Source organism: Pelecanus crispus, chromosome 9, assembly GCF_030463565.1.
Source record: "Pelecanus crispus isolate bPelCri1 chromosome 9, bPelCri1.pri, whole genome shotgun sequence".
In the NCBI taxonomy this organism is placed as follows: Eukaryota; Metazoa; Chordata; class Aves; order Pelecaniformes; family Pelecanidae; genus Pelecanus; species Pelecanus crispus.
This window is the reverse complement of record NC_134651.1, coordinates 15,424,558-15,446,712: the sequence shown is the minus strand read 5'-3', so window position 1 is coordinate 15,446,712 and position 22,155 is coordinate 15,424,558. Positions and strand designations below refer to the sequence as shown.

Genomic DNA, 22,155 nt, shown 5'->3' with positions numbered 1-22,155 from the left:
CCGCGGCCCGCCGAGCCGGCGGCGCGCTGCTCGCCGCCCGCCCGCCGCCGCCGCTCTGCGCCGCCCGCCGCGGCGCCCCGGCCCCGGCCCCGGCCCCGGCCCCGCCGCGCCGCGGGGCGGGCAGGGGGCGGGCGCGGGGCGGTGCCAGCCCGGCCGGGCGGCCCCGCTCCCCCCCCCCCCCCGCCCGTCCAGCGCGGCCCCCGGGCCGTGGGCGCGGCGGGACCCGGCCCGCCGTGTGCACCCCCCCCCCCCCCCCGCGGCGTCCCCACCCGCTCCCCGCGTCCCGCCCCGGTGCCGTCCCCACGGCCACGCGCGGCCTCCAGCAGCAGGGGCGGGGAGGGCGCCGGGGGAGGCGGGGGGGGGGGGGGGGAACCGGCAGCTCAACAGCTCCCAAACTTGATAAAAATCCCAAGGCTGCTGCGGGGCCCCACGCTGCGGGAGTCCCCACGCCCGCGGAACGCAAAGCCCAGCAGCCTTCCCGGCCAGGGCGTGCCGTGCAGGAGTCCCGCTCTTGCGACATAATCTTCCCTTTGATTTGGTTAGCCCGCTCCGAGAGCTGAAGGGCCTGCAGCAAATAAAAGCCATTACGCATGAGTAATGCTTTGCTCTTTATTTATACGCAGCGGCCGAATAACAAGAAGCTGTCTTGTAATTTCTTGCTGGGGTTGCTCGAGTACAGTCACAGACATAATGAGAGCTTTGGAAAGTTGCTCTCTGTGTGGTTGCTATAGCTTCTCGTGTCGTGCATCATATCTTCCGCCAGAAAGAACAGAAATGCCGTGGTTGCAGAGAGCGGCACTTCATCAGGGTTGGAGTAAACGCTTGATAGAAGGGGAGCGGTACGTACTCATGCAGTAAAATATGTAAGCACCTGATTAAATTAGTTGACAAATCATTTCTAGAGTTCGGATCAATTAGAACAAACCCGTGTATCATTATCGTTATTATTATTATTACATTATGCCATCTAGCAGATTACTTGGGAACTGCAAGTAACCAGTGACCGGCCTCTGATTATTAAAAGCACTTGCCCATTTGCTCACATTTCAAAAATACTCCCTCATTGGAGGGCAGCGTCGTCAACGCCGGCTCCTCAGGTTTCTCAGCCACAGCTGTACCAGGGGACGCCTGACCGCATCTATGGCTTCCAGAGGCTGGTGGTGGGTGTGGAGCTGTAACGCGCTGCATTTCCTGTCTTCGGCGGCTCTAGCGCAGCACTTTCACAGCGTTAGGAAGGCTGTTGCTGGCCCTGAGACCTGAATGTGTTAATGCTCCCATTTTGCTATGGGAAAACTGCAGTCGGAAAGCTGCACGGGCCAGGCACACGCCGGTCAGCGCACACAGGGCCTTGCACGGCTGGGGCAAGCTGACCGGACCCCTTCGCGTAAAGCCCAGCGCCCATCTGGGCTCAGCGCCGTGCCAAAACGAGCCCTCTGCCTCTTGAGCAAAGTCCCGCTGGGACTCTGCGGGAGGGAGGTGGGGGGGTGCGGAGGCCTGCCCCGGCCGGCGGTGCCCAGCAGCAGCCCGCCCCAGCGGGGGGTCCCTGCTTTCGGCCCTGGCTGGCCTGACGCAGGCTGGGTGCCGGGCACCCATTGGGAGCCCCCCCAGCGCCATCGGTGGGGTGGGCAGGGGGGGCTGTGTGCCATGCTGCAGCCCGTTGCAGACAGCTCCTGCCAGCCTGCAGGACCATCCCGCTGCGTAGCAGGGAGAGAAAGACTTTGGTTTGTACAGCCCATTAATGAATGTACATTCATGTAATCTCCAGAAGCATCCAGCGTGCTTTTCCTTTGTCGTCTTTGTCTTGCAAGGTGAAAACAGAAGATGCTGCTGTGCACTTAAAATACAACCAACGGCTAAGAGTGATGTGGTACCCACACGTGGTGCGGCTCTCCCACGGTGCCCACAGAGCCGCCTTCTCCCCTCGAGGTTGTCCTGCTGAACGACTGCACCGAGAGCCTGCAGCTCCTGGCTCGCACCCCTAGACCCACGCCTGCCCTGTGCTCAGCGGCTGCCACCTCCCTGAACCGCGCCTGTGAGCTGCAAGGCCGAGAGCAACCCCGGCTGCTCCTCTGAGACGTGGGAATGGCAACCTGTCCGTGGGAGCGGGACTTGGCTTGCCAAAGCCCTGCCTGCCTGCGGCTGTGGGCAGAGGAGGGCGTCCTGGGTCTCGGGCTGCTGGCTCTGCAGGTGGGTGTTTGCTCCGGGTGGGATGGAGCAGGCAAGGAGCCCCCCGCCTCCCTGCAGCACTGCCTCCAGAGGGAGGTTAGTGGCAGGGGAGCTGGCACTGGCGCATGGATACTTGTGATAATTACTCCTACATAGCTGTTTGTAGAGCCATGCTGGGCAGGTGCCTCCATCACCCCAGTTAAAGAAACCCATGTTAGGAATGAAGACCTTAAATTTTCATGACATGGCTTGCACATGCTGCCAAGCCCTGTGTCTCTCAGACAGCCCTTGGACACACCTGTCTGCAAACCCCAGCAGCATGTAAGGTGAGGAGAAGCTCCGACCTCCTTGCCCTCCCCACCACCTCCCCAGCCCCCAAGCCAGCAGCACTTCCATTTCTGCGCTGCCTTCTCAGGGCAGAGGTCTCCTCAGCCCCTCAGAGACCCGTTGCGGGCTCCAGGTGGTGGCTGGGGAGCAGCAGCCCCCCTGGCATAGCTGCCTCCAGGTTGGCTGGAAGCGCAGCTGCAGGGAAGGTGTCTTGTGGTTACAGTCCTGCTTGAGGATGGAAACTGTCTCAGCTCAGTTCCTCACCGTGCTTGCTCACCAGTTGGTGTGCCAGAGACCACTGCATCCTTCTTTGCTTCATTAATGGGCCCAATTAACTTCAGGACCATCTCTTTCATGCTGTGCAGCAGCCGCTTCAGTCTGGGCATGGAGAACCACCACATGCTTTGGCAACAGAAAAGCACATTGCAAATCGTGGTGGCCTGTGATGGCAATTCCCAAACAAACAAAATGCTGACCCCCTCCTAGTCCCATGCTGGGCTGAGGAGCGGTGCCGCAGCTTTTGGGTGAAGTCTGGCAGCAGGGAGCAGCCCAGTTAAGCTTGGGGCACCAGCCCTAAGTGTGGGGCTATTCCTGTCACGTTGCATGTCCGTATTTCGCTGCCAGGAGGAGAAGCTGAGGCACAACGAGAGGGGAGCCTGCCCTGCAGGGCCAGGGCAAGCTGCCTGGTTCCCAGTGAGCATAAGGCTCCCTCCCTGCCTGCGAGGCCGGCAGCACCCGTGCTGTGTGGGACATGCATGCTGGGGGTTTATCTGCACGGCCCTGTAGCCCGGGGGAAGCACAGCAGCCTGCTTTCTATTTATGCAATACCCCAGCAGCTACCGAGCATCACCTGCTTGCGTGCGCCCGCCTGGAGAGCTTGTGCGAGGCGTGGGAAAGCCGGTAAGATACCATCTCTCCCCCATGGCCCAGCCTGCCCCGCGCCGGCAGCGTGGTGAGAGCTGCACTTGGCTCTTGCCAGACCCCCCTCCCTGCCCCGCTCCATCCTCCTCCTCCTCCCCTGGCCACTCCGGTCTGCGCTGCAGCCCATGGTTGCACCCCACCAAAAGCCTGTAGGCTCCGGGGTGCACGCCGCCCCGCTGCGGTGCAGGCAGGCGGGCAGCTGCCCACCGCCTCTGTTGGAGGGGGATGCCAGGCTGCCCGCGCTGGCTGCCCTGCTGCGGCATGGGGAGATGCCGGGGCCTGCCCGGTGGGAGAGCGTAAAATGCTGCAGAGAGCAGCCATGCTTCGGGGATGGCTTTTGTGCCCAGCAGCTAGAACTGGAGCTCTTGGAGGTCTCTGGTTGGGGAGAGTAGCAGGGAAAAAGATACTGGGAAAAGTTGATATGACAAGACCAAAATAACTCATGGGAATGTATTGATTTTGTTAGCGTATGAAAACATCCCAGGCTTTCTCCTCTCAGATAGCAATGGAGCTCGTTGTGCCGCAGCAGCTGAAGTGACACAGTCAAAGCGAAACATTTCAAACCGGCATTTCAGTGTTTTCCAAAACAAAGTACTTCAGAGGCTCTCTAACTGTGCTAAACGTTGAAGTTTTGGCTGACTCTTTGTTCCAAACCAGGACAAAGGAAACACTGAACTGTCAGGATTTTCCATGAAATGGAAAGGCTGAGCAGCACCCGGGCCCCATGGGCCATCGATGGGGGCAGGTGGGGTACCATGGTCCCCAGGCCCGCTGGCCATCATCCAGGGCTCACCAGCAGTGGCTGCAGATGGCTGCCTGCTGCCGGGAGCTGGGGCAGCCAGAGACGAGTCGGCAGGGCAGGGGACAGCATCTCCTGCTCAGGGAGAAGGGTCTTTAACACCCTTAGTGGATGCATCATGCCACCCCTGCTGCCCTCCTGCCTCTCTGAAGGGGAGCAGCACCCCATCGTGCCGGCAGCCTGCCCCGGCGGGGCTCCGGGGGTCAGTGCTGGGGGCACGGGTGATGCCGGGGCAGAGTGAGGACCATGGGGGGATCACGCAGCGATGGCCCGGGACACCCCTGGGTGCACCGAGCTCGGGGTGCCACAGCCTGGGGGCAGCCCCGGGGCCAGGGCTGCGCTGCTTGGTGGGGCCGGGCTGGTGGCGGCACACCTCCGCCACGGTTGTTTTTCAGTCACCGAGGGCGGCACACCCCGCTTCCTGCACAGGCGGCCCCGGCGCTTCCTGCGCCCGCAGCTATAATTAGAAGGGCAGCCGGCGGCCAGGGGTGCAGAGTCCTCCCCTGGGGGTCATGGCACCCTCGGGGGGGCTCACCGGGCCAGCGAGGCCGTGCCAGGCACCCGTCCTCCCGACATGCTGCCAGCCAAGGGGTGCGCAGGTGGTGTCAGGGCGGCATCCTCTGCTTGACGCCCCATCCTGGGGGCTGCCGTCATGGGGCCATCCATGACCATGTGGACGGGGAGCTGGTGCAGGCAGTGGCAAGCAGCGGGGACGAGCCTGTCCAGGCAGAGCCGGCACGCCAGGAGCTCGAGAAATCCCCTGCCGGCTTCCTGCCCAGCGCTTTGCGCCTTCAAAGACACAGGCAGCTCTCTCTAATTAACCTTCCCCCCACCCTGCCAGGCGGGGAGGCGATTTTATCTTCATAGGGCTGGTGGAAGAAGCGGAGTCTAAAATACTCGCCCCAGGGCCCCGGCGGGGTCGGTGCCTTCTCAGGGCTCAGCCTTGGCCAGGCAGCCCTGCTTCAGAGCCTCCCCGGGGTGCTGCTCTTCCTGGAGGGGATCGAGACCTTCACCAAAAGATGGGGGAGCGTGGGGAGTGGGCTCCCCCTGTTCCTACAGTCCTGGCACGCTTCTGAGTATGGCTGGAAAGAAGGGGTTCAAGCAGCTGCAGCTGTGCACAGAGCAAAATTGTCTCGGTGTTCTTGCAGGGGTGCTTTGTGGGGGGGTTTCTTAATGGGTCTGCTTGTCAGGCTGAGGCTGGCAGTACCGCTGAATCGAGCATTGTGAGTCTACATGAATAATGAATAGCTATCACATGAATATTTTAGAGACACAGTCCTGAGATCTCCCAGTGCTGCCTTAGAGGAAAATGGAGGAAAAGTTGTCCAGAAAGAACAATGTTTCCTTTAGGCAAAAATGCACTGGTGGTGTTGGCTTTTGAAAAAGAGCTGCTGCTGCTAAATAATTTTCAGGATTTGCATCAAAAACTGGAGCAGTGGTTTGGCTCCAAGGCAGAAGAAGTTGGGAGGGAAGCCAGCCCTTTTGACACAAGTCGATGATTACAGTGCGCTAGAAGGGCAGCAGATTTTACTTGGTCTGTGCAATGGTTTTGTGAGAAGTCCCAAAGCCATGGCCACCCTCCAAAGAGCCGGCAGTGCTGGGCACTCAGTTAACGCACTTCAAAGGAGCAGCGAGAGGTTTGGTGATGCACAGCGGGTGCTTGCTCTCGTGGAACAGCATTGCACTCCAGCCCGAGCACCGCTGTCAGAGAGCTGAGTTGTAAAAACAAGGCCCAGCAGCAAAAATCCTGTTCATTTTGCACGCCGTGGTAGCTGCTGCATTGTACGGGAGCGGGCTGCACATCAACAGGTTTACGGGACTTCACAGCAGCACGCCCCTCTCCTCCATGCTCTTCTTGGCTGTCTGCACTCTTGGCATGCACGCATGGGTGCCATGCCGCCTCTGTACAGCTCTTGTGACAGCATCTCTTCCTCGGTGGCCCTTTTCACTGCGTGCGATTAATCCATACATAAATGTCTTTAGGAGAAGCAGGCAGTCGTGTTTAGGTAAAACCAGAAGCAGCCTGTGTTGCTCAGGTAGGCACAGCAGAGCAATAGGAGTGGGATGAGAAACACTGCAATTAGAAATAGGCAATTAAGACTCTAGCTGAGACCCTGATGTCTCTGTCACTTGGATGCCCCAATCTGTATCTCCTTCAGCGTTGCTCTGCTCAAAGTGATCCTCGCTGTGCTGCTGGCATCAGCGGACAGAAATAATTCCTTAGTGTTTATGAAGCACCGAGAAATGTTATCTGTTGCAAGAATGAGGGCAATCTGGGCATTTCTTCAGCAGCTCCCACAAAGGTGGCAGGAAATATCTGCAATGACTGTCCCTGGAGTGCTTCAGTCTGGAAATGGGGAACGGTGTGGGAAAAAAGGGCAACGTGGGAAAAACATCCCAATCAAAATGCACAGATCTTTGCTCTTCAGGTTACCCTCAAACTTCACCGCCCCCAGGACGCACAGAGGGTTGCAGGCGGTGGAGCAAGCCCGAACCTCCTTTTCCCACTGCGCCAGCACTTCTGCCTGTCCCCGAGTGTCTCAGTTTCCAGTTCATGCCACCAGCCACGGCTGCCCGTGTCCCATGGAGGTCCACTGAGCTCCATGCTCCGTACCGGTTGCTGTGTCACCGGCCAAGGACCCTGGCAGTGCCGAGGCCGTGCTGCCGGGGCTGCGCTGATGGGATTATTAAAGTGTTTTGTCCCTGGTTGGGCAGCCTGGGAATGGCATCGCGCATGCCTCGGCTGTGGGGTTAGAAGTGCTGCCAGACCCAAGGCGTGGGGAAAGGCTGGGCTGGCTGGCTGCTCTGGTTGATGATTATGCAGTGTAGAAGGAAGGTAACTTTTAACTGAAGTATTAAAGAAATACAATAATGAGAGCTTATATTGCTGCCTCGGTGCCCACATAAAGACCTGAGATAGCTTTATGAAAGATGATTTGATTAAAAATGAATTTACTAAATCGCTGCATGGTGTCTGCAGCCCACCATCCTTCAACTGAAGCACCTTGTGTAAATGAAAAGACGAACACTGAGTCCCCTTTCATCTGTCGTCTTTGCCTTTAGGAAGCAAAGGAGGGGCTGGGCCAGGCTGGCGGTGGCGGCAGAGCCTGGGATGAGCGTGGCAAGGGTTCAGACGTACTTGGGAAATTTATGCCATACGGTTGCTGGCTTTGAAAAGGAGAAGAAAGGAAGAATGGCGTCTTCCTAATGAGTGTTTATCATGGGGAGGCGTCACGTAGTGCTGAGCGTGAGAAAAGACCCCTGCCCACGGGGTTTTGCACGCTGCCGTGCTGCTGGCGGCCAGCACCTGAAGTTAAGCTTTGCCTGCCTGTGTAGGCAGTGCCTGTGTTTTCCAGGGATTAGCCGGGTTATTCTCCGATTACAACTGATACACATTACAGACTTATAGTCAAAAATGTCTGGCCTTAACCCAACACCCATAAAGGAGAAATGGTTCATAAATCAGTTCACTGCGCAAGAACAGGTCAAGTTGTTTATTAATTTAACCCGGTCTCCCATCTTGACCCCGACTGGCCGCAACGGCTGCTGCCGAAACCCGTTTGATGGTTCCCTGGCTGGGTGGGCACTGTCCTCTGCCCTGCAGGGATGCCTAGGCTCTGGCTCGATTTTGGCAGCTGCCTCGTAGCACACCTTCCACCTCCGCATCCACGATCCCTCTTTGTCACCGTCGTTCCTCGTATGCACTATTGCTGTGTTGGGATGATGGAGACCTGGGACGGGGATCCGGCTTTGGGCTGGGTGTGTTACAGGGCGCAGGGGCAACCTCAGCCCCTGGGAGCTTGCGGCTTCCCCCGGAGGGATGCACGAAACCCCTGCCCCCATCGCCGGCTGCCGGGACGGGGTTTCGCACGCCTCGCTGCCAGCGTTGTTTGCTCCCCGGAGATAGCATCTGCGCCAGGCCCAACCGGCGAGCGAAAGCGGCCCCCGCAGCCGTGGGCGCTGCCGTGGGCGCTGCCGTGGGCTCTGCGGGGGCCCGCAGCCCTGCGCCTCGCCCCTCTGCCAGGGCCTCCTGCGGCAGCGCAGGCCTCAGGGCGCTGCCTTTAGACGTGCCCCGGGTTTTATTAGCGCCACGTGTTAATGGCGGGGCTGGTGGCTGCTGTGGGAGCGGGAGGGTTAGAGCTGGGCGTGGGGAGGGGAGCGTGGGAGAGGCGCCTGTCCACGCTGAGAGCCGTGGGGATGGACGGATGGACAGATGGGCAGGGCAGCGTGGGGCTGGATGGGTGGCTGGGCAGGGCAGCGTGGGGATGGACGGATGGACAGATGGGCAGGGCAGCGTGGGGATGGACGGAGGGACAGGTAGGGCAGCGTGGGGATGGACGGATGGACAGATGGGCAGGGCAGCGTGGAGATGGATGGAGGGACAGGTAGGGCAGCGAGGGGATGGACGGATGGACAGATGGGCAGGGCAGCGTGGGGCTGGACAGATGGACAGATGGGCAGGGCAGCGTGGGGCTGGACGGGTGGCTGGGCAGGGCAGCGTGGGGCTGGACAGATGGACAGATGGGCAGGGCAGCGTGGGGCTGGACGGGTGGCTGGGCAGGGCAGCGTGGGGCTGGACAGATGGACAGATGGGCAGGGCAGCGTGGGGATGGACGGAGGGACAGGTAGGGCAGCGAGGGGATGGACAGAGGGACAGATGGGCAGGGCAGCGTGGGGATGGATGGATGGACAGATGGGCAGGGCAGCGTGGGGATGGACGGAGGGACAGGCAGGGCAGCATGGGGATGGACGGATGGACAGATGGCAGGGCAGCGTGGGGATGGACGGAGGGACAGGTAGGGCAGCGAGGGGATGGACGGAGGGACAGATGGGCAGGGCAGCGTGGGGATGGATGGATGGCTGGGCAGGGCAGCGTGGGGATGGACGGAGGGACATGCGTGGGTGCGGGTGGACAGATCGACGGGCAGGGCAGCGTGTGGATGGGCAGCGTGTGGATGGGTACGGGGTGGGTGGTCCGTGAGCGCATGGAGCGGTGCAGAGGCAGGCCGGGCACGGACGGCCCCGGGGTCCGGTCGCGGGGTCGGGTCTCGGGGTCCGGTCGCGGGGGGCGGTCCCGGGGGGGCGGCGGTGCCGGTGCGGTGGCGCCGCCCGGCGGCGGGCGCGGGGAGCGCGGGGCCGCCCCGGAACCCGCCTGCCCGGAACGCTGCTCCGCGGGCGGCGGGGCGCGGCGGAGGGGTCCGGGCGCGGCCGCGGAAGCCTGGCGGCCGCCCCCGCCCCTTCCGGCTCCGGCGGCGGCATGGGCAAGAAGCGGGGCGCGGGGCTGGGCCGCTGCCTGCAGCGGCAGCGCGGTCTGGAGCGCCGCGGCGCCTCCTCATGGGTAGGGGCAGGGCTGGGGCGGCGGGGGGCGCGGCGGGAGGCCGGGGCGGCCCGGGCTGACGGCGGCGTCTTGTCCCGGCAGCTGCACGCCAGCGAGGTGGGCGGCGAGCGCGGCCCGGAGCTGCGGTCGGCGCCGGAGCAGAGCCCGCTGGAGGAGTTCCTGGCCACGGCCGAGCTGGCCGGCACCCGCTTCGTGGCCGGTGAGGGGCCGGGACGGGTCCTGGGCTGCGGCTGGGCCCGGGGAGGGGCCCAGTGCTGGGCGGGGGGAGCCGTGGGGCCCGGGGGGAGATCCAGGGGCTGGGGAAGGGGTCCCGGCGCTGGGGACCTGGGCGGGGGTCGAGGGCCGGTTCTGGCATGGGGGAGTGGGAGAAAGTCTGGGGCTGGCAATGGGGTTGGCTGGGTGGGGGTCCAGGGGACAGGGGATGGTGTCCTGAGCCAGGGTCAGCAGGAATGGGGTGGGGCGGCAGGGGCCAGCAGGGCTGGTGACAGGCAGGGATGGGGACAGCTGGCTTTGGACGACTGTCTCTCCCTTTCTGCAGAGCGGCTGAACATCCAGATCGTGTCTGCCCAGAGCCGCACTGGCCTGCTCACAGCCCAGGAGGCTCAGCGTGTCCGGCAGCTGCATGAGGAGAACCGGCAGTTCCTGCGCATCCCACGGAGGCGAGTCCTGCAGGGCCGGGCCTGGATCCCCCTCGGCTGAGTGGGCTCGGCCCCTCCGTGGCTGCATCCTGGGGACAGCTCTCTGCTTTGTCAGTACCCTATTTTTGGGGAAGCCACTACCTAGCCTGCATGAGCCTGCTGTAACCCACAGCACAGGTGCCTGCCTGCCATGCGGGTGCTGCCAGCCCCAGCCCATCTGTTCTGATTGTGTGGGCTTCCTGCTCAAAGCCTGGCACTGCTGGAGCTGGTGCATCCAGGCCACCTAGTAAGCCTTTCCAGAGCTCTGTGTGTGATGGACAGAGAGATGGATCCCTCTTCTTAAATGGCGTACAAATCTTAGCTTGAAAAAACAGCTTTGTGAGATTTGGTGTGCATAGGATGGTGTCCTTTCAGCTAGTGGAATTTAGAAGGAACAAGGGAAAAAGGTGTACTTAAAGTTGTTGGAAACTGGTGCGTGTGCATTTGAACTATAAAAATCTCCGTGTAGGTGAATGTGTGGTGCCTGTGTTCTCTGTAGATGTTTATTGCAGTAATGCAACTGATCTGCTACTTCTGACCACTCGCTCCAAAATATGCTTGTTACAGGCCACTTTGGGATAGGACAACCAGTGCGGAGGACTTGAAGCAAGCTGAGAGGGAGAGCTTTCTCGAATGGAGACGACAACTTGCCCAGTGAGTATGCCACTTGTGTTTGGGTGAGTAGCTGGTGGCATTTGGAGATGCAGGAAGCAGTGGGTTGTATTTATCCTTGCTGGACCAATAAAATTCACATCTTGTCAGTAGCTCCCTGTACTTGTTCTAGAAGGCTGGACATCCCAGCCACAGTCCAGACATGTCTTTGTGGTGAGCTCTGCAAAGCTCTCTTGTGTGTGGATGTTCCTGTACTGTTTACAGTTAAAAGTGTTCAGGATGGAGTGCGATGTTCTGCTTTTGGCTGTGGAGGAGTGGGGAATGGGTCTTCTAAGACTAACAATGCCGCTCTGAATAGAGCACAGTGCTGCCCGCCTGCATACAGCAGCTTGTGCTGGTCTGGCGCTGCATCTGCTGGCCTGGAGCATTAGGTAGTATCTGCTCACACCCTGTGAACCCATGCTTGCCCTGAATAAAGTCGTTCGGGTGGTGGTAACAGCAAGTCAGGGGTTGTACAGAGTCATTTCAGGTACCATCCCCACATTTGTTCTTTTTTCAGGTGGTATTCAATCGAGTAATAACTGCGGGCATTTGGGATAACTTCTCTGGTTTATTATTGCGGTCTCTGAAATTTCACAGGCAGACTTTTAATGAATTTTTGTTCTTTCTGTCATTTACCACTTCTCCATTGGCATGATGAGGAGCCATTGCGTCACTGCTGAACCAGTGCTACACATCAGTTTACCCAGGCACTTGATATTTTTGCAAAACTAGTAGAAATAGTACCTACTAATGAGTGTGATTTGATAGCTTTCTCTGAAACTAAAGCTTCGTGGATCTAAGGAAGAACTGATGGTGTGCTTATTGCCGGACATGGGCCAAATATGACGTCTCTTTTCTGTTTTGCCTTAGCCTTGAGGAAGAAAAAAAGTTAATTCTAACCCCATTTGAACGAAACTTGGAATTTTGGCGTCAGCTTTGGAGAGTCATTGAAAGAAGGTAAAGTATATCGCTGTCTGCTTTTTAAAAGTAACATTTAATGTGTTTTCTGGAATTGAAGCTTTTGAGTCAAGCTTCAAGTGTCTGAGCACAGGAAAAACAATTACAGTTAGTAACTTTTTATTATCAGCACTGAAGTGACTTTGTTTTGAAGTGATCAAAATGTGACGTGAAGAAGGGCAGCTGCTTAGTGGTGCACGCTAGCTCTCAGCACTGTGATTCTGCAGGCAATTTGCTGCAAGTCTCTGTGATTCTTCAGATGCTGCTGCTCTTGGCCTCTTCCAGTAACTCTGTGTGGGAGGCCTCTTTTGAGAATGTGTCTTTGAGGTCTTTTGCCAAGATTAACTCTTTCCCCTCTTTCTCAACTACACAGCTGCAGCCTGACTTTCAGGGGCAGGAGGCAAGGCAGATCAGCTAAATAACATTGGGAAAGAAAGAGCTTCTTGGTCCTTGGTCTCTTGCCATGCAGAGAAATTGCAGCAGTGCACAAAAGACAACAGTCTGTCATATCACAGAAATAGCTTTCTTTGCTCTGCCAAGCTGTAATACAATAGGAGTGCTATCTGCTATGTTAATTTAACTGGGGCATTTAATTTCACTACTAATTAAGTTTGAGATCATCTCATCTGATTTTCCTAAAATTGAAAAATACTTCACCGGTGAGGTCATGGTGAGCTGGTCCTCTCACAGAAGTGGCTTTGTACTGGGTGCTGCTGGGCATTTGGCTGGGAGAGAGCTGGGTCGGGAGCATCCACTGTAGGGTACCATGATGTGCAGTGTGACTGTGTTATGTGTTTTGAGGTGGCTGGAATGTGTTATTAAAGCATTTTTACTCTTGTTGGAGCTTTTTATTTGATGTAGAGTGAGGGTGCTGTCTCAGAATCGAATGGAAAAGTCATCCCTCCCTTACCTTGCCAGATAATTTGATCTCTTGTCAGCCTTTTCTTGTGTTTGCTTCGAACTAGCTCCCAGCAGTGTGATTCAGTAACTTCTCTGTATCCCATCCCAGTTCCGTGGTGTCAGCTTTCTCTCATCTTGATCTTTGAATTCCTGTAACTGTTTAGTAACTCTTTGTACACATGTGGCTTATTAAATGACTCCCTTGGGGGTTTTATTGTTTGGGTGGTTTTTTTAAATTTTTTTTTTTTTTAATATGTAACCAACTGCCTAGTGAGGCTTGAAATTCTTCCATTCAACCTGTGGTGTTCTGAAACTGTCCTGAGTTAACAGAAATCCCTGTCAAACAAATAGAATTGGCACGTGGTGACCAGTATTTTAAATTACCTGCCTGGAGAAGTTCTAGTGGAAGAGACTGTAGTTAAATTTTCTCCCTCCTTTTTCAAAAGAAGCACGCGTGCCTCTGGCATCTGAAGCCAGTGCATTTAATTCACCTGTAGAACTGATGAGTCTTGCTCATGTATGTCATGGCAAGCTGGTGTCTGGATTTGGAAGACATTTCCTAAAAGCATGCTTGCAAGGCGTTGCTTGCATGGGGCAGCAACATATTTTACTGCAGTCTAAGACTGTTATTCTACTCTTCTATGCTTTTTGTGATGAGAAGAACACAAAGGAAATTCTGAAAATGCCTGATAGCACACGTGTAGAATCTGCAGGTTGCTGTGGGAGACTTCGTACACCTTGCTCCATGCAAAGGGGACAACAGTGTTCCAGAATATCTTGCTGTGTAGGAAAACCACCTCTTCTTCCTCTCTGTAGCCACCCCGCTGCAGTTTGGGGATGAGACTAGACAGAAGTAAAGTTACCACAGTTTTTAGTAACATTCTAAAGGATAGAATGCTGCTACTCTGGTTCTTGCCTGCTGAGCATTTCTGAAGGGTAGATAGATTAGCAAAACTTGCATGGTTCCCTTCCCCTTGCTGGCTGTGCAGGAGAATTAGAGGCAGAAATACTGTGCAGTAGTACTGGCTTGTAGCATAAGCATGGCTCTGTTGGGGCATGGGGGATGCTGAGATGCTTTGTTAATTCAGTAAAAGTACTTTAGTAGGATAATACAATTAAAACCATTAAAATTCCAAGCAAAACCTGGAAGCAAGTAATGTGCTATGCCTTGCTGCTTTCTTTGAGGCAAGGCAGGAAAGACTGCTTTATGGGGCTTTCTTTTATTTTTGCAGTGATATTGTAGTCCAGATAGTAGATGCTAGAAACCCCCTTCTGTTTAGATGCCAAGATCTGGTAAGTAAACCACTTTCTTGAATGTTGTCTTCATTTTATTTCTTAGAGTTTATGATGTATTTCTTTTAACTCATTCAGCCACCTTGGAGCTGTTCTGCTGTTGTGCCTAACTGGTTATTTTATTTATATATCCAAGTATTCTGGCATCAAGTTATTTTTCTTCAGTGTTTTTTGGTATTTCACACGGTGTTGTGGATTTAGAAGCAGTTCTGCAAATGTTATATTGCAGACATTATATCGCTCCTCATTACCCACTAGAAGCATCTGCACTTAAAGGAATTGTGCTGTTTAAACACATAGTGGAATAAAAATGGGTGATGATTACTGCGCTGAAAGTGAAGGATCAAGAATTATTGAAGTGACATCTTTCTAATCATAGACTGTAGAACACTGCACATCAATGAGATAGGAAATTGCTCAAATAGTTGATCTTAGGAGTTCCTGCTGTGAGGTGCTGATTAATATCTTGTCGTAGCTCTAAGCAGATAAGGTGTTTGCGCACGTGGCCACAAACAACCTGTATTGCGGTAGTTGCATGCTCCAATTTGTTCTTGTAGCTGTCTGCCAAATACCAGTTCCATCTAGCCCAGGGGACGGTAAGCTTAGCTACACTCCTGTGGAGCTGGATGGGCTAACTTGTTGTGCTGCTCTTATATCACCTTGGTTGGGAGGAGGAGCCCAAACCAGAGTATGAACTGATCCTTCTCTTGTTTTTTTCAGGAAAGTTATGTTAAGGAAGTCAGCAATGACAAGGAGAACATGATCCTGATAAACAAAGCAGATTTGCTGAGTGAGGAGCAGCGGGCTGCTTGGGCACAGTTCTTTGAAAAAGAGGGCGTTAAGGTGGTGTTCTGGTCAGCTTTGGCAGAGTGCAAACGGCTATCTGGAGAAGCAAAGGTACTGTAGATGACCAGTTCCAACTGGATAGGTACTGGCTGCTTCTGATAACTTGCTTTGTACTTATACTTGTGATATACCTGGGCACCTTTCTAGGAAAGGCACAGTCCTTGTGTCAAGGAAGGATTATTCTAAGGACCCATGCAGCTGTAAAACAGCATTTTAATGGTTGATTCGGAGACAAAAGCAAGGAGAGTAAAATGGTGAACCAAAGTGGTACACTGTTCTGTTGCTGTTCATAGTGCTTGCACTTTCTCTTTCAAGCTTAATGACATGATAAATAATACTGAACTAGAATGTAAATTGGTTCCTTAAGGCTACTGATGAATAACTACAGAAACAGCCCTTGTAGATCTGTTTGGAAACTCTTTAACTCATTGACAGAATTGGAATCCTTTCGAAGAGGGATGCTGTGAGGGATGTGGTTATCTGTACAGAGGATTTTTCTCTCCCAGGGAGGGGAGGTGTTTCTTAGAGAACCTAAAGTACCCGAGAGCCTTTCTTTGTCCAGTGGAACAAACTGTGCTGCTGCCAAGTTACATGTTATCAGTAGCTGCCACTTTCAGGTTTTACTGGGTTCATCTGTTACAGGCGTCACTATTCAGCTATGGAATATCCCATATCTCCTTTCAAAAATACCTAGTCTGTTCAGCTGGTTTACAGTCCTTGGATAAACTGTTTTGTGCAGATTGATTTAAAAGTGAGACTGAAAGTGTTAGTTCTGTTTTCTTTTTTGGAAAGAAAAGTCAAAATAGTGTTATGAAAAGGTCTTCCTTTTTGAATGTGAACTGTTTGTAGGGAAGAAATGTAAAGAGCTGGACTGAAAACAAGACAGCTTGAAATTATTTTAGTGAAATATTTAGACCTGAAACAAAATGGCTTTGTGTTCTGAACATTTTGAAAAATTTACATTCATTCCTATTTCTACAAACACTTGATAATTTAAAAAAAAAAAATTGCTGGGCTCTGCTGCTGCTGTGTGTAAGGATGCTGTGGGTGTGTACGCATTCAGAGTTGTGCCTCTGGGGAGAAACCTTTAATGACTTCACAATGAAGCTAACAGTCCCTCTTGGAATACTTGTCATTCTCCTAAAGCAAGCTAGTTGTTTCTACATCCTTCTTAAGACCCCTAAAAAACCTGTGTGATGTAAACAGTGAATTGTCAGTCCTTGGGATCTGGCTGATGAAACACAGTTGACTGCACTGCAGCAACTGCAGTCAACAGCAAGACTTAGTGTTGTCTTTACATTTCACCTATGAAATACTGTTCACACAGGAACTAGACACTGAAGATGCAGCAGAGGACCTGAGTGATTCTGAAGATGAAAACTCCAGTCGAGAAGACGACGACGACACAGCACAAGATAGCGCAGAAAGCACATCCACAGACAATGCTCTGCAAACTGTAAACCAAGTTCTGGTTAGTGATGATGACAGTAGTGATGAATATGAAGACTGTGAAGATGATGAAGAGGAGGCCTGGCAAACCTGTTCTGAAGATGAAGGCGGGGACAAAGTAAATGCTGTTGCCCCAGAGAGGATGGAAAGCAGGAGTGATGGTGCTGCGGTGCAGCATGTAGTGCAGGAGCAGAATAGGAACATCAGGAACTTCAGTCATCTAGTACAGAGAACTGAGCTGCTGGAGATATTCAAAACCATGCACAATGGACCAAGGGTGAAGAATGGGGAAGTAAATGTTGGGCTGGTGAGTTAGACTTGGTGCTTACTGGAACTTGCTTAATCTAAATTTTAATTCTGTATGCCTTCCATCGGATAAATTCAGCCTGTAGCCTGGCTTCCTGTAAGGGTAAAAAAACCTAGCAACTGTAAATCGCTGAGGGTTTTGTGCAAAGAGTAATTCTGAAGTTCCTGGAGATAAGTGTTCCCCACTGCTTGCCTTTTTTTTTTTTTTTTTTTTCCCCCCAGTAAGTTTTATTAAAGTACTGCTGTGTCAGAGCTTTGCCAGACTTCTGGCATCGCCCTGCCTGATATCACTGTTACCATTCCACTTCTTTTTCATGTAGGTGGGTTACCCTAATGTTGGCAAAAGTTCAACCATCAACACAATCCTTGGAAATAAGAAGGTGTCGGTGTCTGCTACACCAGGCCGTACAAAACACTTTCAGGTATTGCTAACAAAAAGCATTGATCTTTTTATTCCCCACCCCCCCACACCACCCATCCCTAGTGGAAGAGAGCTTCATTATGAACTAGTTGTAACCAAGTGGACTCACTGAGAACTGTCTGCCAACCTGAACTCTGCCCAGCAGTTTAGGTTGGAGAGAGCTGGGCTTCATGTATATAATTTTGGAACTATAGTTCTTGCTTCCAAGCTCTTGCTACAGTTTGGGTGTCACTGATGAGAGCTGCTGTGCAGTGGGAGATATTTTCCATCTCCTGATTTTATTTAAGTAGCTTGGCCCTTCTTTTTTCAACACCAGTCATGAGGAGAGAACCTCTGAAAAGTGAGTGCTTCTCTGAATAGCTTAAGGTCAAGCTTTGAAACCATCCTTCTTGTCCACAGTCATTGCTGTGAATAAGTCTGATGCTGCCATTTTCATATTGATCAAGCTCTTAGTTTTGAGGTAACTCCAGTGCTATAATGAGCATTGTGGGTTTTGTACTTGTGCAATGTCCTACCTGTTTCAAAATGTCCAACACAGTTAAAGGTTTCTGGAGTGCGTTCTCCTCCCATCAGATTGGAGAGCTGAAGATCTTGCTGCCCCCATCTGGACACCTTATTTATGAACCTTGGAAGTGCTGCTGTCTTCCACATCAGATTTCCTTAATTCTTTGGCTGGGGCCAGCAGGGCAGATGTCTATGTTAGTAGAATTTCTGCTTATTCTCATTTGCATCCTTGTTCCATCTATGCATTTGATTTTTTTTCTTCTTTTTTTTTTTTCTTTTTTCCTCCACGGACACTGACTTGCCTTGGGGAACTCATTGGTTATTTATTGTGTAGACCCTGTATGTGGAGCCTGGTTTGTGCCTGTGTGATTGCCCTGGTCTGGTGATGCCATCTTTCATCTCTACCAAGGCAGAAATGATTTGTTCTGGAATTCTGCCTATAGACCAGATGAGGGACCATGTCCCACCCATTTCTCTAATATCCTTTGCATGGGGTTTGTGAGAGTGTCTGCAAGCATTGGATCTGTAGTATGCAATGTAGCATGTTCCAGCCCTGGTAGGTGTACGCGTGCTTATGCGTTGAGGGTGGTGGGGACGCGTACTAGATAAAACAGCCCTGCTGTGTTGGTTTTTCCCCATCTTGTTTCAAGTTTGTCTTGTTGTCAGACTTGCATCGTTTTTCTGGTTTGCGACAAACTCCAAAAGTCATTCTTTTGTGTGCTCTTGGAGCAACTAGGGCAAGATTACTTGTGTAGCTAAAAATCACAAAGTGGTTTCCTTCACTAGCTTACGTTTGCCAGCATATCCCACGAAACATTTTGGAAGCAACCTATGGAATAAATATCATAAGGCCAAGGGAAGATGAGGATCCAGATCGAAAGCCAACAGCTGAAGAGCTGCTAACAGCATACGGATGTGAGTGACGATTCCTTTAAAACCTACCACCTACGCTGTGTGCAAGGTCTTAGGAGAACTTTTTAAAGTTAGGCTCAACTTGGTTTTTTTCATGCGTTGAACCTCCCCTTTAGGACTTGACCTCCTCTCAGGAAGGGCCTTTGTTAACAGCTCATCTCATGTGTGTGTTGCAGTGGTGCTTTGCCAGTTTCGTCTGACAGATGTAGTGATTGTGTTAAGGATGTTGAAGTGCCCTGCTGGCCTGTGTAGTGTGGTGCTCTCATCCTTTTAGATACCTCCCATCAACTGTGTCTTGATTTAGACTTTGAAGAATACAGTGAAGGTCTACCTCCCTTGTCTGATTCTCTGATGCAGTTCATCTTCTCTGGCCTTAAAACACAAATAAAAAACTAGCAGGTTTTCTGGTGGTAGGGAGATGTCAGCTCTCATCATTCCTTTTGGGTTAGAGTGCTTCTGCAGTACCTCTACAGTCAGCAGCGTTCCCTTTTTCCCTGCTTTCCCCAACAGAATCCTTTTTCTAAGGGAGTTTTTTTGAGAAAGGATATGAATGTACAGTTAGGCAGCAGAGAAGAATGTATTAATTCGCTTGTTGTACTGACACAGAATGTACTTTGGATTTGTCTTCCAGATATGAGAGGCTTTATGACAGCTCATGGACAGCCAGACCAGCCGAGATCAGCTCGATATGTGTTAAAAGACTATGTCAGTGTAAGTGCTTCCTACATCTGGGTTTTCTTTCCTGCTAGGAGGTGAATCGAAGGTTTCACTGGAGCAGGAAGGGGCACAATAAAGTGAATTCTATTTCTCTGGATAAAATCAGCATATATTAAAATACTCTTTAAATCAGGCTATTTTTATGTTTTAAAGGAATAAATGAAATTTATGCTGCTGCTTACTCTTAAAAAGATGATTGCTTAAAAATAAGGTGGTAGCTAAATAAATTATCATATTTCTAAAATAAGCAGCAGATATTCAGGAAACATGCATTTTGTATAGTGGATCAGTATTTGGCACTAAGGACTGCAGTTATGAGTGGTGTAATACTGCATGTTTCTACAGCCCGTCTCAGCAACTCACTGTTCAGTATTTCTTAATAGGATCCTCCAGTACTCCTGAGAGTTTTGCACTGTATTGTTTGCAGCTGGAAATGGTGCTTTTAAGTAGAGAGAGAACGGTGCTTTAACTTAGAAGTCAAGCCAGTTGTTGCCTGGGAGGAGAAATAAATTGTACTGATAGTTAGTCTGCCAGTGTAAGCCCCCGGACTTCCAGGGCCCTTCTTAGGTTTGGACTTATTTTCTTTCCTCTTTGGGCCTCTCTTTCTGAGGTTTTTTTTTTTTTGGTCATAACTGTATCCCATTGCTTTCACAGGGAAAGCTGTTATATTGCCATCCACCTCCTGGCATTGACCCAAATGATTTTCAGCACCAGCATCAAGGATGCCCAGAGAACAGAACTGTGCAGGCCAGTGGGCAGGTGAAGCCTGAGAAGAATACCAAAGCAAAACAAATTGAAAATGTGGTGGACAAAACATTTTTCCACCAGGTAAATTCTGGAGATTTATTCTAGGAGTTTTTACAGCAGCACTGCTTTGTCATAGTTACTGGAAAAAATAGCTTAGAGGATGGAGGGATGCTGGGTTGTTTATGGTGTTAGATGCCATTGGCATCTCCACATAATTTCTACCCAAGAGCTCTCTGTTCTTTTTATGATCTCCTAAATCACTGGGAATGTCCTAGGTGACTGAAAGATGGCTAATGAGGTGCGCATAGTTGATTTCTAAAAGGTCAGCGGGGTGGCCCTCATCATTATGGGCCTAATATCAATCTTGAGCAAACAGGACAGTGACTGGGAAGAAAGACAATGCAGGAGGATGGTGTGACACAGCGACCGATCAGGAACATGGTTTTGGACTAACAGGTCCTTCAGACTAACTTTCCTTTCTTGAGATGACATATTTAGGGGACATGATAAGCTTCTTAAGACAGTTGATTTAGTACTACACAACCTGAAATCAGATGAAAAGAACGCAGAAATGGATTTAAAATCTAATTGAGAAATCTCAAAACAAAGTGGAAAATGGGAATTTCCCTTAACTTGTATGCTTCTTGTTAGGTCCCACAGGGATCTGTTTTGCCTCTACACTGCTGAAAAAATTTATTAATGACTTGTAATGAAATGTCAGTTACATAACTGATTAAGTCTGCATACCTGACAAAGATCAGAACAGGGTGTTTAGCAGTGAAGAGAGGGTAGGTCATAGATAGTGTGATCCATTCTGCTTGGTTAGCTGGATATGAACAGTATTTGTTTCAGCACAGCTAAAGATAGTCATACATTTTGAAAGCAAGAACTCGGGCCCTTTTCAAAAAAACAGTGAGCTGTTTCAGAAAGCTACAACCTGAAAAGAATTTTTGGGATTACCAGACTCTCCCTCTGGCTGCCCAAAGTGCTGGCACGAGCTGTGAGCCCTGGTGGTGCTACCCACACTCCAGACTTGAGCAAGTTATTTTAGTCTCTGGCTTTCACAGATGCCAGATTTATTTGCAAAGACAATTTGTGTGTGCAAAGCAGAGACTGTGAGAATCAGTTCTAGTGCCATAGCCGATGTCTGTCGGAGCTTGGTGTCTCGTCTGCCTCTGCTTGCAGTGGTAGACGCTGAGGACCTGGTGCAGCGAGGCATGGCTGCGGACAGAACTGGAGCGTGCTGGCAAGCTTTGGCTCAGCTGCCTGGTGTGACCTTTCCTGCAGCTCTCAAGCTGGGGGCTGAGCAGGTCTTGTAGGGTTTGAGCTTGCCCGTGTCTGGTTTTAGTAACATATCACAGTTCTTCGTGGTTAAATGCCTTCTCATCCGTCACTGGTGATTGTGTCTCCTCTTCCAGGAGAACGTTCGCGCCCTGATGAAAGGGGTCCGGGCTGCAATGGGATACCGGCCTGGCAGCGGCCTTGTGCCTGTGACTACGCCCAACCCTGGGAATGTGGTAGGAAAGCCCTGGAAAAAACATGGAAACAGGAACAAGAAGGAGAAAATTCGCAGGATCACTAAGCACCTGGAGGCTTAGTTGTGGCGCTGGTGTCTGGCCTTTCCAGGGCAGGGACTGCACTGTCCTGCAGGCCTGAACTGAGGGGGAAAAAAAGGATAAGTGGGCATCACTAGCTCACCTGGGAGCTCTGTGTTATGAATTGGCCTGGGCAGGGGATAAGAGTGGGCTCTGAGAGTTGGAGCTCATCCCTTCCGAGAACAAAAGAGACCTGGCCGTTCATGTTATCTGGAAGCCAGCCCAGATGTTTGACTGCTGCTGAAACGTCTTTTCAGTGGGAGCAGATGGAGCCATGTGGGAATGTTTTTTCCTTCCATAAAGGATGTATTTTATAGCTGTTGGGATCAAAGCAAGCCCTGTAAAACTGACTAAAATCTTTAAACAGTTGAATCTCAATGGGTGATGTTTGTTATATTTTGAGATGCTGTTGCTCATCTCTCTTCCCCCCCCCCCCCCCCCCCTTTTAGTGCTTGTTTGTTGATTTGACAGAACACTTTAGTGTGTTGAAAAATGAGGTAAAAGGATCTTTATTGCCTTATTCTGTAGAATCTGGTACTGAAACCACTCCATATTTCCCAGCTTAAGGCAGAGCAGAGCACAGCACACCGTGCAAGGAAGATGCTGCTTTTATGTCCTTCGCACTG

The 22,155-nt window shown here is 52.0% G+C and overlaps 1 protein-coding gene across 1 annotated transcript; it reads left to right on the top strand.

The window, feature by feature from the left end:
- The first annotated feature begins 9,470 nt into the window (after positions 1-9,470).
- Positions 9,471-21,944, top strand: LSG1 (large 60S subunit nuclear export GTPase 1). Its single transcript, XM_075716471.1, has 14 exons — positions 9,471-9,551; positions 9,633-9,750; positions 10,090-10,210; positions 10,796-10,882; positions 11,753-11,839; positions 13,972-14,032; positions 14,753-14,929; positions 16,206-16,634; positions 16,954-17,055; positions 17,893-18,036; positions 18,350-18,473; positions 19,102-19,181; positions 19,842-20,015; positions 21,353-21,944. The coding sequence occupies exons 1-14, from the start codon at positions 9,471-9,473 to the stop codon at positions 21,530-21,532; spliced, it is 1,965 nt and encodes a 654-aa protein (XP_075572586.1). The 3' UTR covers positions 21,533-21,944.
- The last annotated feature ends 211 nt before the right edge of the window (positions 21,945-22,155 follow it).

Bases quoted from the DNA above. Each gene is read 5' to 3' on its own strand.
- LSG1 (XM_075716471.1), top strand. From the start codon at position 9,471: ATGGGCAAGAAGCGGGGCGCGGGGCTGGGCCGCTGCCTGCAGCGGCAG. The intron at 14,033-14,752 runs GTAAGTAAACCA...TGTTTTTTTCAG, and splicing joins TGTTTAGATGCCAAGATCTG to GAAAGTTATGTTAAGGAAGT. The intron at 18,037-18,349 runs ATATCCTTTGCA...TCACTAGCTTAC, and splicing joins ATGTCCCACCCATTTCTCTA to GTTTGCCAGCATATCCCACG.